Source organism: Lathyrus oleraceus, chromosome 4 (genome assembly GCF_024323335.1).
Source record: "Lathyrus oleraceus cultivar Zhongwan6 chromosome 4, CAAS_Psat_ZW6_1.0, whole genome shotgun sequence".
Classification (NCBI taxonomy): domain Eukaryota; kingdom Viridiplantae; phylum Streptophyta; class Magnoliopsida; order Fabales; family Fabaceae; genus Lathyrus; species Lathyrus oleraceus.
The window spans coordinates 11,919,718-11,932,736 of NC_066582.1; the positions used below are offsets into that span (position 1 = coordinate 11,919,718).

Sequence of the window (13,019 nt, forward strand, 5' to 3'; positions counted from 1 at the left end):
CAAGTTTCCTGAGAATGTCACTCGGATTACACAAGTATACAAGCATAAGAGTGTGATAGAAAAAGAGATAAGAGGTCCAATGAGTGAGATACAACATTTGTTTAAGCTTATTGAGGATGCAGGATATGTGTATTGGAGTAGAAAACATGATGACTCGGAAGTGGTGAAAGAGATATTTTGGGCACATCCTGATTCAGTTAAGTTGTTGAATATATTTCCGATTGTGTTAGTTATGGATAGCACCTACAAGACAAACAAATATAGACAACCTTTGTTTGAAATTGTTGGCATGACATCGACTGAGTTGACTTTTGCTGTTGGATTTGCGTATATGGAGTCTGAGCAAACAGAGAATTTTTGCTGGGTACTGGAGAAATTAAAAGAGTTGTTTGTGAAGAAAGACATGTGTCCATAAGTGATTTTGACAGATAGAGATCTTGCTTTGATGAAAGCAATTGAAGTTGTGTTTCCCAACTCGATTAATTTGCTATGTAGATTTCACATTAACAAAAACGTTGGTGCCAAATGCAAACAACATGTGGTGAATGACCTGCAAAAGACGATAGACACATTATGGATGGAAGTTGTCTGGGCTAGTGATGAGGTTGAGTATGGTCAGCGGTTGCATCAACTTGAGCAAGCATGTGTTGATTATAGTGGATTTATTAATTATGTGAAAGACACATGGTTGACTCCACATAGGCATAGATTTGTTGGAGCATGGATTAATCGAGTCCTACATTTGGGTAACACAACGACTAATCGGTACGTCTTATAATTTTGTATGTGTTATTTTTATATCTGATATTATTTTTATGTTTTTTTTTATGTGTTATTTTGAATATCTGATATTTTTAATATTTGATATTTTTAATATCTAATGGTATTTTTTATATCTGATATTTTTAGGGTTGAATCTGCTCATTGGAAGTTAAAGCAGATGTTAGGAAACAGTATAGGTGACATGGTCAAATGTTGGGAAGCCATGAATAACAACTTGAGGTTACAACTGGGAAACATTAGAGCTTCATTTCAAAAGAGTTTTTATGAAGTTGAGCACGCGCACGTAAGTCCCTTTTATGGTTATTTGCGTGGTTCCGTATCTCGAGCTGCTTTGAGACGTATTGCTGAAGAGTTATTGAAAGTTGATTATGTTGGAACTAACAGGCAAATATGTGGTTGTACTCTTAGAACATCTTATGGGTTACCTTGTGCTTGTGAGTTAGGAAGATACAGAGTAGGTGGTATACCGATACCCATTGATGTTGTTCGTTATAATGTTGTACTTGTCTGTTTAGGCAATCCGTGCCTCACTTTCTTTCCGATGACAAGTTCACATTCACCAAATGTCTCTATTTATTGCATTGGTTTTGTTAACCAGAATCATTGGGTTCAGGTATGTATTTATATGTCTAAATATTTTAATTATTCCAGTTAATATTTTATGTTATATGACTTAATCTTTTAATTATTTTACTTTATCAGGTTAACATGAAAGAGGGGTTTCCATTGCCACCGGTCACATTAGATTGGAAGAAATTTCGTTCTCATATAGCAACTACTTGGATGCTAGGATTTGCAGGACGTATGCAACATTGGCAATTACTTACACCTGTATTAGCATGATTATGTAATCAAAACATGAAATCTATATTATTATGTCTATTATATTCAAAGCTTAATACATATAATCAATGTGAACGAGAAATATGCAAAGCTTCAAATAAATCAGAAAACTGTGGATCTTCCTCTTCAGCATTAACCTGTCTCAGATAGCGACGAATCAATGTAGATACACGAGCCCAATCAGGATCAGATGGCCCGGCGTCATATACAGGAACGGGTACCTCTCTAGGAGCGTCACGATGGGGAGGGACCAACCGTGGATGGGAAACACGATAATACCACTCCAGATAACCGTCTACTACCTCAGATGGAGTGGTGGCCACGGAAGATGAACCGATCACATCGACAACACTCTGATGGTAACTGATCCAATCAACATCAATATCCGTCGCCATCATACAATCCAGAGGTGGGGATGGAACATACTGCCTATACCCGAACTGACGTAAACATCTATCAGGCAAGTATGGAACAACTGTTTCACCCCACTTCAAACAGCCCCTGTAAAGACATATCTCATCAAATACACACCATGCTCTATGATCCTCAAATGGTCGCCAGATGACGTCGGTAGGTGTCAGCTCGTCCAAAATAGGTCGTAAATCATCGACCTTCAGGACTCCCTGTCTATACGACCATCTCATCGCTCGGGGAAGACCACAGTTTCCAGCAGGATTCCAATTCTCCCCTCTTTTCCAACAGTTGGAAAATACTCGTGAATCCAACACTGTTACAAAATAAAAACATAATAAATAAAACAAATTAAGTTACAATATTTTATAAAATGAATCCAACACTTAATTAACAAAATTAAATTATATACCTGTAGGAGAGTAGGATATCCACCTAGCTGTTTGCAACTGTACATGGACGCATCTCCAAGATATCGGTAGAGGGTAACTAGTGCAGCTGCTCCCCAACTATATCCTGAACATCCATCCAAGCCCCTAAATAGGAGGAGGTATCGTGCCTCTACAAGTGTAAAGGTCTTATCAGCAAATATGGTGGAACCCACCAACATCAATAGATATGCTCTAGTCGCATATGCCCAGCTGGAAGCAGCCCTATGATGTACGAATATATCATATAACCACTCCAACTTGTAATACGACCCCCTGCAGCTCCGAACATGTGACTGTGCCTGACCCTGTGACACTCCTAGGTAGTCAACAGCAAGTTCAACAGCTAGCTCTTCAGTCACATCCTGAGGACTCCAAAAGATACCCCTAATGGGCAAGTGAAGTAGACATGCGACATCATCTAAAGTAATGCTCATTTCACCAAACGGCATGTGAAATGAAGATGTCTCTAGATGCCATCTTTCCACAAATGCAGAGACAAGATTTGTGTCTATCTTGTTCAGACTCGTTCTCTGCAGTGAAGCTAAACCGGATCTAGATACCCAACTCTCCATCTGTGGTGGAAGAGCCAATGGAACCCTAGAATTCAACTTCAGTCCATGTCCGGCAACCTTCGACTCTTTCTTTGGTCCTCTTTCCTAAAAACAATTAAAACACATATTAGAAAACAAATTATAAAATATTCAACTATTATTCATTTTCAAATATAGTCCGTTTACTTACCTCACCGAACCATATATGTCGAGCAACATGATGCTCGTACTTCACCAAAAGAGATGTATCGTACGGCCCTCCTGGATATCCAGTCGGCTCAGCTGCAGCTGCAGATGAAGATGCACCCCGGTCTAACGTGCGGACTGGAATCCGGCCATCTGCACCTCTTCTTCGAACCACTGCAAAAATAATGTTAAAAAAAATAATTAAAATTAAAAAATAAAAATAAAAAAAATAAAAAATTACGTACCGGAACACTTCAAAGAAGAGTTCCGGTATACATCATCCAAACCGGAAGTCTTGAAGAAAGTGTTCCGGTATACAAGTATACAAACCGGAAGACTTTCTAGAAGACTTCCGGTTCAGTGTCCATAAAAACAACAAACCGGAACACTTTAGAGAAGTGTTCCGGTATACACTTTTCAAACCGGAAGACTTACTCTTAAGTGTTCCGGTATACAATGCAAAAACGCCAAAAAAATTTCTTCTCCGGAAGTATTCAACGAAAATGGTAAAAAAAATTTGAAACGGAAAATATACCCTATTTATATGAGGGTATTTTGGTCAAAAAAATTTAAATGTAGGGGTATGGGTACAATTGTAGGGGTATAGGGTAAAATTTTCAGAAAATTATTATAAGTAGTAGTTAAAAACAAAGTTATGAAAGTCGGATCAGACCAACCGAATTGGGCCCACTGGTAAAATCGACAATTCCTCCGATCACATATTTAACTGAATTTTTAACTTATTAGCAAAATATTGGTGCGTCCACACGGATAAATTAATTTAATACGATCTATATATATATATATATATATATATATATATATATATATATATATATATATATATATATATATATATATATATATATATATATATATATATATATATATATATTTAAAATGTTTTTCTTAATTATAAAATAAATAATAATAATATAAATTTAATTGTTTTAAATAATCATTAAAAAAACTCATGAACTGAAAAAAGAAAAAAAAGAAAATTTTTGACATTTAAAAATAAGAATTTTGTGTCTCAAATAGAAGTAACTGATAATTAAAATAAAATAGATATTTTATTCATAGTAGTCCGTGGAAAAAAATTGACATTTGAAAATAAGATAATTGTTAATTGAAATAAAATATGTATTTTGTTGATAGTGACCTGTGAAAAAAAAGAGAAATTTTGACATAAACAAATAAGAATTTTATGCCTCGAATAAACATAATTATTATATAAAATAAAATATATATTTTGCTGATAATGACCCGTTAAAAAAAGAAAATTTAACATTTAAAACTAAGATTTTTGTGTCTCAAATAAAGATAATTGTTAATTAAAATAAAATAAATATTTTGTTATCTCTGGAAAAAATTGACATTTAAAAATAAAAATTATGTATTTTAAATAATGAAAATTATTAATTAAAGTAAAATAGATATTTTTTGATAGTGATCTATTATATGAAAAATTAATTGTGTTATAGCTATTAAGTATTATCTAATTTCATAAAATAAATTCTTAATTTTATTAAAATTTAAAAATAGATTAATTAATATTTTTAATTATAATAATAAATAAATAAAATTAATTAAATTTATCTTAAAAACAAAATTAAATATCCATATTGTATACTAATAAATATTTAATATGATAATCATATATTATAATTAAACAATTTAATATATTAAAAATAATTAGAAGAAAATAAATTAATTAAATAAAAAAGATAAAATAATAAAATGAAAAGAGAAAGAAAAATGAGATGATGAGTCAAAAAATGAGAAGCTGAGGAAAAAATGAAAATTAAAAAATATCAAATAAAATTTGATTGAAATAAGATCAATTAATTGGGAGATTAGATTTTTACTATTGTAATCTTTCAAAAATATAAAAAAAAAAATTAAAAAAAAAAAGATATTAGTCATAGTTTGTGTGTATGTTATTTTAGTATATAAATATTTGATTGATTTAAAAACAATATTATAAAAAAAATTGGAAAAATTACCAATTGATGCACTTCACACTTTTAATTCATCCCATTCAAAATTTATGACTTCTTTATTTGTAACCTGACACTCTTCATTTTATTTTCTAATATATTCGGCGTGAGATTGAATTCTTTAATAGTAACACTTTATTTTTTGAGATTGAATTCTTTAATAGTAACACTTTATTTTTTAATATTTTTTAATATTCTGACACTCTTCATTTTATTTTCTAATATATTCGGCGTAATATTCTTTAATATTGTGAAACCCTTCATTTTATTTTCTAATATATTCGGTGTGAGACTTAATTCTTTAATAATAACACTTTATTTTTTAATATTTTAAAAGAGAGATGTAAGACTCTAACCAATTTGAACCAAATTAGTCCGTCTAATTAACTAGATATTAATGGTAAAAACTTAAGAACTAAATAAAAATAAAACATATACGAGTTTCCTTGTGATATTCTTTTTTATTCTTTGGCCTAAAAGACGCATCACACTATATAATTTTCTTTTCATCACTAACATGATTGTTTTATGTCAACCACAAAATTCAAGCATTTTTTAACTATTCCTCTAACTAATCATCATAAAGAAATGAGAGGCAATAAAAAGTCACCAATCTGTGTAATAAAAAACAGTGCTAAATCACACAAACTATCCAATCCGTGTAATAAAAAACTAGAGCTAAATCATACAAACTATCCAATATCGGTCAGACCTTAAACCTCTATTTATACCGATTCAATGTTCTGTCCGATTTAAAAATATATTGTTGAAGGTAATCTTTCACCTCTACCTACGCACATTTGACATCTAGTGACAGATTTTATCTGAAACTATAAGTCAATTTTCTATAAAAATATTCATGACTGTCTAAGACTTTGCTTTAAAAAAAGGGTAAGTGGATGCAACTTACTTCAAATAAGTAATTTAGTTTCAAATGTATAATAATTTAGTTTAATTTGAATAATGCTTTGTAAGAAAAACAACATGAGTCGAATTACAAAACATGAAAAACGTTAACTATTATTACCTTATGCAGTCAATTATAGGTATTAGAGATATACAAGAGATAATTACAATTTGACTACCTTAAGCCAATAAAAGCCTATTTATAGGCACTAACTAACTGGTAACTAATATCACAACTAATAACTAACATCTTATTTCTCTAATAATAGGCATCAGTTAAACTTTGGTACGATAATCGAGTTCATCCAAAACAGGATCATATAGGAAAAGTAAGAAGTTTGCATTTACCTATATTAGTTCTCCTCTTCTAATAACTGGAGTTTGAGTCGTCTTGAGCTGCATAGAACTCGGTCATTTCCTCTCGTGTCATGCCTTTTATCAAACCATATTCTTTATCCCATGCCAGCATCTGCAGACTATCAATTTTTAAGTAGCTTGCATATGTTTGAAGATCAAGCAGAGTTTTAGTGTCAACATCGATAAACTTAGCTTCCCAGTCCTCGAGATTATTAACATACTTCTGTCTGATGTTGTGCTTCTTGCAGTATTCAACAACCTTTCTCAACATTTTGCTACTCACTTCATGAACAGAGATGGTATCAACGTCACCAACAGGAATGGTCTCGATAGTTTCCTCAAATCTTTTTGACATAAGTGCCAAACCAAAATCAACTTCAAACACAATGCCGTCAGAGCTTACCAAGTTGATTTTCTTTGATAAAACATCTGGACTGCAATTCATTTTCTCTTCCTGCAATTACTACAGACATCTTAGTCTAGTTTTTCTAAAATTGGATGCATTACTTAATAACTGGAATACAAAATATAATAAATTCCTGAAATATTCATTTATAATCTATTACATTATATTTATTTTTGTCCCAATAGAACAAATTTGAGCCAAAGGATCCAAATATTTCATTTGTGGGATTACCCATTTGATGCAAGGACGAAAAACAACATATCCTATTTAAAATATATGTGATATAAATATTTTCAGGTATAACAAGTTCAGTACAAAAAGCTACCAAAGCTCTTTTTTTGTGAAATATGGGACTAAAGTGATAACATATGTTGCAGCAATCATACGATTGTAAGAGGACTGACAAAAACTTATGAGCGTGAAATGGCGAAAGCACCAACTTCACTATTGATTTTGGAGAGCATTTATTCTCACTCAAGTTGATACAGGTGAAACTAAGGTATAATAAAAATATAATATGAGAATAAAATTTCTCTTGATTTTTCTCATACTGATGATCTAAATTGAGGATTTGAAAGTTGATAGTTCTTTGCATCCATAGATGAAAAGATGAAGATCAAGGTTTTATTTACATTTTTCAAAACATACAAATTAAACTATAAAAGAGACCATTCAAAGTTAGAACTTGACAAAATTTAACTTATTTCTGTTTATCTAACTAATAATTTTAAATACAAAAACATGATTGGTAAGCGAACCCAACATTGCATTAGAGTGATATATAATGGTTATGAAAGAGCCCAAAACTTTCAGAATTTAGCGTAAAGATAAGTTTCCTAAAGACAGACAAGGCCGAATAAAACATGTTTCAAAAGGAACTCGTACTAGATAATGCAATTTTTAAGTTATCTTCAATTAAGAACTAAATTTTACTGAAATCACCTTTTCCTTGATTTTTCTTGTACATTCCTTTAACTCTAAGTACAAGTCCAATGTGTTAAGAGCAAATGTTTGATCAACATGCTCTCCTGCCCGTTCCCGATCAACCTGAATACCAAGAAACGAAGACAAAAAAAACTATTACAGACAAAATTCAAAAGCATATAATAAAGATTAAAAGAAATGAATAATTTGGATTGAATATAGCAACATTATGAATAATTTGTATCCATATGGGATATTGGCCCGAGTGCCTTTTAGTTTATGTTTTTTCTAATGTGTTCTACACTTTATTTCATTTGTAGTATCCCTTGTACCCCGTTTCTAATCAATTATAAATTTATAAGTAACAAACATATAGGAATGGGAATTAGACAATACCATAGCAAATACAGCATCCATTATTTCTTTATTCATTTCTTCATATACCTGAGACAATTAAAATGAAGTAAACTCATGGTTAAAAAGGGGAAATGAAAAATAAATTGTAACAGAAAATCATCGCTGTAACTTTTCTTAGAATCTCATTACCAACCAGGTGGTAAAAGGATAAGAAGCTGGTTTCTTCAAGAGAAGGAACTTTTAATCTTGGAATATCACGTTTTTCAAGTGGGCAAAAAAATTTAGAGAGGCGCTTGGTCATAGCTATGTAATTTGACCATCTTCTGAGCAGTTCCCTCAACAAAAGGTCATCTTTCTTTTCTCGCATAAATGGAAGAACCTGTTAATAAGAAAATTGTATAAACTTTAATACATGTTAGTAAGCAAACAACTAAGGTTCAGTATTAGAAATTAGACTTAAAGTGGAATTAAAATATTCTTCGAAGACCATTGTATAATAATATTGTACATGTAGTAGCTTTGAATTTTCTTTGTTGTACACAACTCATAAACAGGTTTAGATACCCACTTTAAAACCATATAAAATTGTATGTGAAAGTGAAATTGTCTAGATTCACAATGCAAGTTACCTATGTAGCATTGATACTTCATATTTAAGGCGTGTCTATTGTCAGACCCCAGATAGGATACTTTCACATGTGATTGCATTTAATGAAACTTATTTACTCAAATTTCTACCGTCATAGCAGTATACAAGTTTACAGACTACAGAGCTTATAAAGTTATAAAGGACGAAAATAAAGCCCGACAATGACTTACATATAAGGTTAGAGATCATCAGCCCAAGATTTCATGTATGGTTCATGAATATGATATGATAACCAAATGAAAGTGTTACTCACTTTTGATATGATATATTCTGCACATGTTTCCTTGTACATGTCATATAGTTTTCGGGCATAGTCCTGAGGAGCCCTTTGGTAGCACATATTGTAGACAGTTCTGCATTACAATTTAAGTGGAAAAACTAAAATAGATTAATATTTAGTGTGTATGTTTTGTTTAGCTTTTGAAAGAGACAAAAACAATTCTAGAGGGATAAAATTGATTTTGGAATGATTTTGAGGTGTTTGGTTCTTCTAAAGTAGAATTGATTTGTGACAGCTTTTGAGTTTAAACTCAATTTTGCATAAAGTTATCCAAACATACATCACTTTACATTCAACTACCCTTTATCCAGAATCAACTTTACATAATCAATAAAAGCCTAATCACTAAAAACCAACCCAAATTACTTAAAAGTTGTGAAAACTAACATCCAAAAACCCTAATTCAAGAAACTACCAATGACTGAAAAAGAAACAAAATGTGAGTAACAAAATGTGATTGTTACTCAAAGGGATTTATACGTACGTATATAGCAGGATATGGTGCTCAGGGGTGAAATTAGGTTCAGGAAAACCTTCAAGAATGTTGAGGAGCTTGGTGATACCCTTCTGCAAATAATCGCATCCTTCTTCTAAGGTGATAAACGTTGGGCTACTCATTGACGTGTTGATAAGATTATGATAAACCTTCGGAGGGTTGAACCAGAGAGAGTAGAAAACCCTAACTATGAACACCTTTCCAAGGGTAAAGGTGAAAACCTATAATTTGATTTGGTTCTCTTTCTTTCCAAAACAAAAATCGTGTTACTCAAGTTTCGTTTTTCAAATTTTTTTAGTCCTTTTTCAAATTTTATCAATATGAAAATAGTAACAATGATGGTCATCCATTAGATTAGATTATGATAAAAAAAAATGGATTCTTTCTTTTATCTTTAAAAATGATAATTGTGATGTATTTACCGTCTAAATTTTTTTACCCTGACAGTGCATAATAATTAATCTCTAAATTTTTTTATCTTCATTCTTTTTAAATTAAAAGATTAATTTTGACATTTCATAACATAAACATACATTATTAAAGTAAAAAATAAATCATAATTTTTTTAAAAGTTGTATTTTAAATATTTTTTTATAAAAAGCTATTGAAAATAACTATTTAAATTAAATTTTTATTTAAATTTCTTTATAAAAAAAAATTTATAATTTTTTTTACACAAAATTATGTATCACTATAAAAATAATTATAAAAAAAGTAAAAACAAATAGGCCCTAAAATTGACGATACATATTAAAAATTGTGTTTAAGTTACTCACGTGTCACGATTTTCTATTTTTTTTATGTGTTTTATCCCTGCATTCTCTTGTTGCTCTACAACGTCTTCCTTACATAGATGGTGTGTAATGTTGTATAAATACCTTATATATGGTGTGTAATGTTGTATAAATACCTTTTTTTAGGATTTAATCAAATAATATTCTTACTCTTCCAATTATACATTATTTCTTTTCTCTTTCCATTACTCAATTGTGGTTTTTGTTCTAATATTTGACATCAAGAGTTTGATTCCTTGATCTAGTGAATGATTGCATCAATCTCAAATGAGTGAATCTATGCAAACCTTCTAATTTTTTATGCAAAGAATTGTGACAAGTGGTGCAAGCAGATGAAAGTGTTGTTTGGTTATCAAGATGTTCTTTAAGTGGTCGAGAATGGTGTGAAACCAATCGAAAGTGATACAAATGCAACACAAAAGGTTTCGCATAAGGAAGAAAAGATGAAGGATTACAAAGTTTTGTATCTAATACGGCAGTGTGTTGATGTTGATGATTCGAGAAGGTTGGAGGTTGTGAATCTTCAAAGCAAGCATGAGAAATTCTTGAGAAATCTTATGTTGGAGCAGAGAAGGCAAATGTGACGAGGTTACAAACTCACAAAAGACAATTGGAATTAATTCAGATAGAGGAGAAAGAAAGCATTAATGACTATGTAACAAGAATCACAAAATTGGTGAATCAGATCAAAACATGTGGAGAATCAATTAGTGAACAAAATATGGTTGGGAAAATCTTGAGATCTTTAACATCAAGATTTGATAATGTGGTAGTGGTAACCGAAGAGTCCAAAGATCTCTTAAAGATGAGCAAAGAAGAATTGTAGAGATCTCTTAAAGTATGTGAACAAGGAATGATTGAAAGAAGTAGTGATAAGGAAAAAGTGGAGATTGCACTACAAGCACAATTCAACAAAGACATGAAAGAAAAGGGAAAGTGGTTTAAGAATAGAGTCAGAGGAAATTATCACAACAATGGTGGTAGGGACTCTCAAAATCTCAACAAAGCAACATCTCAAAAAGGTTAAAGTGGTAACAACAATCGTGGTGGATCTAATAATGGTTATAGAGGTGGTGGAAGCTATAGAGGAGGAGGTGACTAGAAGAAATTTGATAAGAGCAATGTCTAATGCTACAATTGTCAAAAGTTTGAGCATTTTTATTATTAATGTTATGACAACAAGAAATGTCCACAAGAAGATGAAGCAAAGCTTTCTAAGCAAGAAAATGATGATGATAACCCCCTATTAATGGTGATTGTTGTTGAAGTAAATGGTAGTTGAACACATGGTAGCCGAATACAAAAATCATGTATTCAATTACCAGATGAAGAAAATGTGCTTGTAATCACCAGAGAAGATGTTGAATGCAATGATTAATTGTACCTTGACTCAGGATGCTCAACTCACATGACTGGAAGGAATTATTAGTTTGTGAAGATCAATCAAGCCATGAAGAATAAGGTGAAATTTGTAACTGATATCACACAAGTAGTATATGGAATTGGTAATGTATCAATCAGAAGAAAGAATGATTATTTAATCTCAGTTGTGTTGTACATTCTTGGAATCAATTGTAATTTTTCAAGCATATGCCAATTGCTAGAAAATAATTACAAGATTCACATGTAACATAAAGTACTAAGAGTTTTAGATTCAAAGGGAAGTTTGATTCTAAAGGCCCATATATCAAAGAATATAACTTTCAAATTTTGACTCAATGTGATGGAGCATATACGCTTGGCTACAATTGCTATTAAAGAGGAATGACTTTGGCACTATAGACTTTGGCATCTCAACTTTAGAGATGTCAAAAAAGAAATGGTGTAGTTTCAGTCTTACCAAAGATACTTATATCATCTGAAGTATGAGAAGAATATGTTCAAGGTAAGCAACATAGAGGCAGTTTCAACTAAGATTCAGGAAACAATACCAAATGTCAACTTGAGGTGGTATACTCTGATGTATGTAGAGCTATGCAAGTGAACTAAATAGGAGGTAACAAATACTTTTTCACATTTATTGATAATTTTAGTAGGAATTTAGGACATACTTGATCAAGAGAAAAGATGAATTATTTGAAGTATTCAAGAATTTCAAGTCCATGGTGGAAAGACAAAGTGGTCACAAAATCAAAAACATTAAGGACAGATGGTGGAGGTGAATATGTCTAATATGATTTTGGCAAGTCTTGTGACCAAGGTGTTTTTCATGAAGTAGGGACACCATATACACCTCAACAAACTGGAATTGCTGAGAGTAAGAATAGCTCAATTATGAACATGGTAAGAAGCATGCTAAAAGGTAAGCACTTGCCAAAATAATTGTAGTGAGAAGTTGTGTTCACTGGCACATACTTGTTGAATAGGTATCCAACTAAGAAATTAAGAAACATTACTCCTGAGGAAGCTTGGTCAAGAATCAAACCTAATGTGAGTCATTTGAAGGTGTTTGGATCAATTTACTATAAACATGTCCCTGATTAACTAAGAAGAAAGCTTGTGATAAGGGAGAGCAAATGACACTTGTAGGATATCTCAATAGGTGGCTATAAGCTTTATGATATGATAAAAAAGGAAGTTTGTGATCAATAGGGATGTAAATTTTTGATGAAATAAAATATTGGAAGCATGTGGTATTCGAATAC

General features: G+C 31.4%; 2 protein-coding genes across 2 annotated transcripts; both read right to left on the bottom strand.

The window, feature by feature from the left end:
- Nucleotides 1–1,642: 1,642 nt before the first annotated feature.
- On the bottom strand, nucleotides 1,643–3,678 carry LOC127135097 (protein MAIN-LIKE 1). The gene is made up of 4 exons (XM_051061910.1): nucleotides 3,641–3,678; nucleotides 3,210–3,379; nucleotides 2,450–3,124; nucleotides 1,643–2,353 (listed from the first exon to the last, which is right to left on the bottom strand). Coding segments are annotated over exons 1-4 (933 nt in total). The 5' UTR covers nucleotides 3,642–3,678; the 3' UTR covers nucleotides 1,643–2,266.
- A 2,531-nt stretch (nucleotides 3,679–6,209) lies between these two features.
- LOC127138378 (cullin-1) lies at nucleotides 6,210–9,884 on the bottom strand. Its single transcript, XM_051064814.1, has 6 exons — nucleotides 9,569–9,884; nucleotides 9,058–9,157; nucleotides 8,349–8,534; nucleotides 8,195–8,242; nucleotides 7,817–7,921; nucleotides 6,210–6,922 (listed from the first exon to the last, which is right to left on the bottom strand). The coding sequence occupies exons 1-6, from the start codon at nucleotides 9,700–9,702 to the stop codon at nucleotides 6,479–6,481; spliced, it is 1,017 nt and encodes a 338-aa protein (XP_050920771.1). The 5' UTR covers nucleotides 9,703–9,884; the 3' UTR covers nucleotides 6,210–6,478.
- Nucleotides 9,885–13,019: the final 3,135 nt, after the last annotated feature.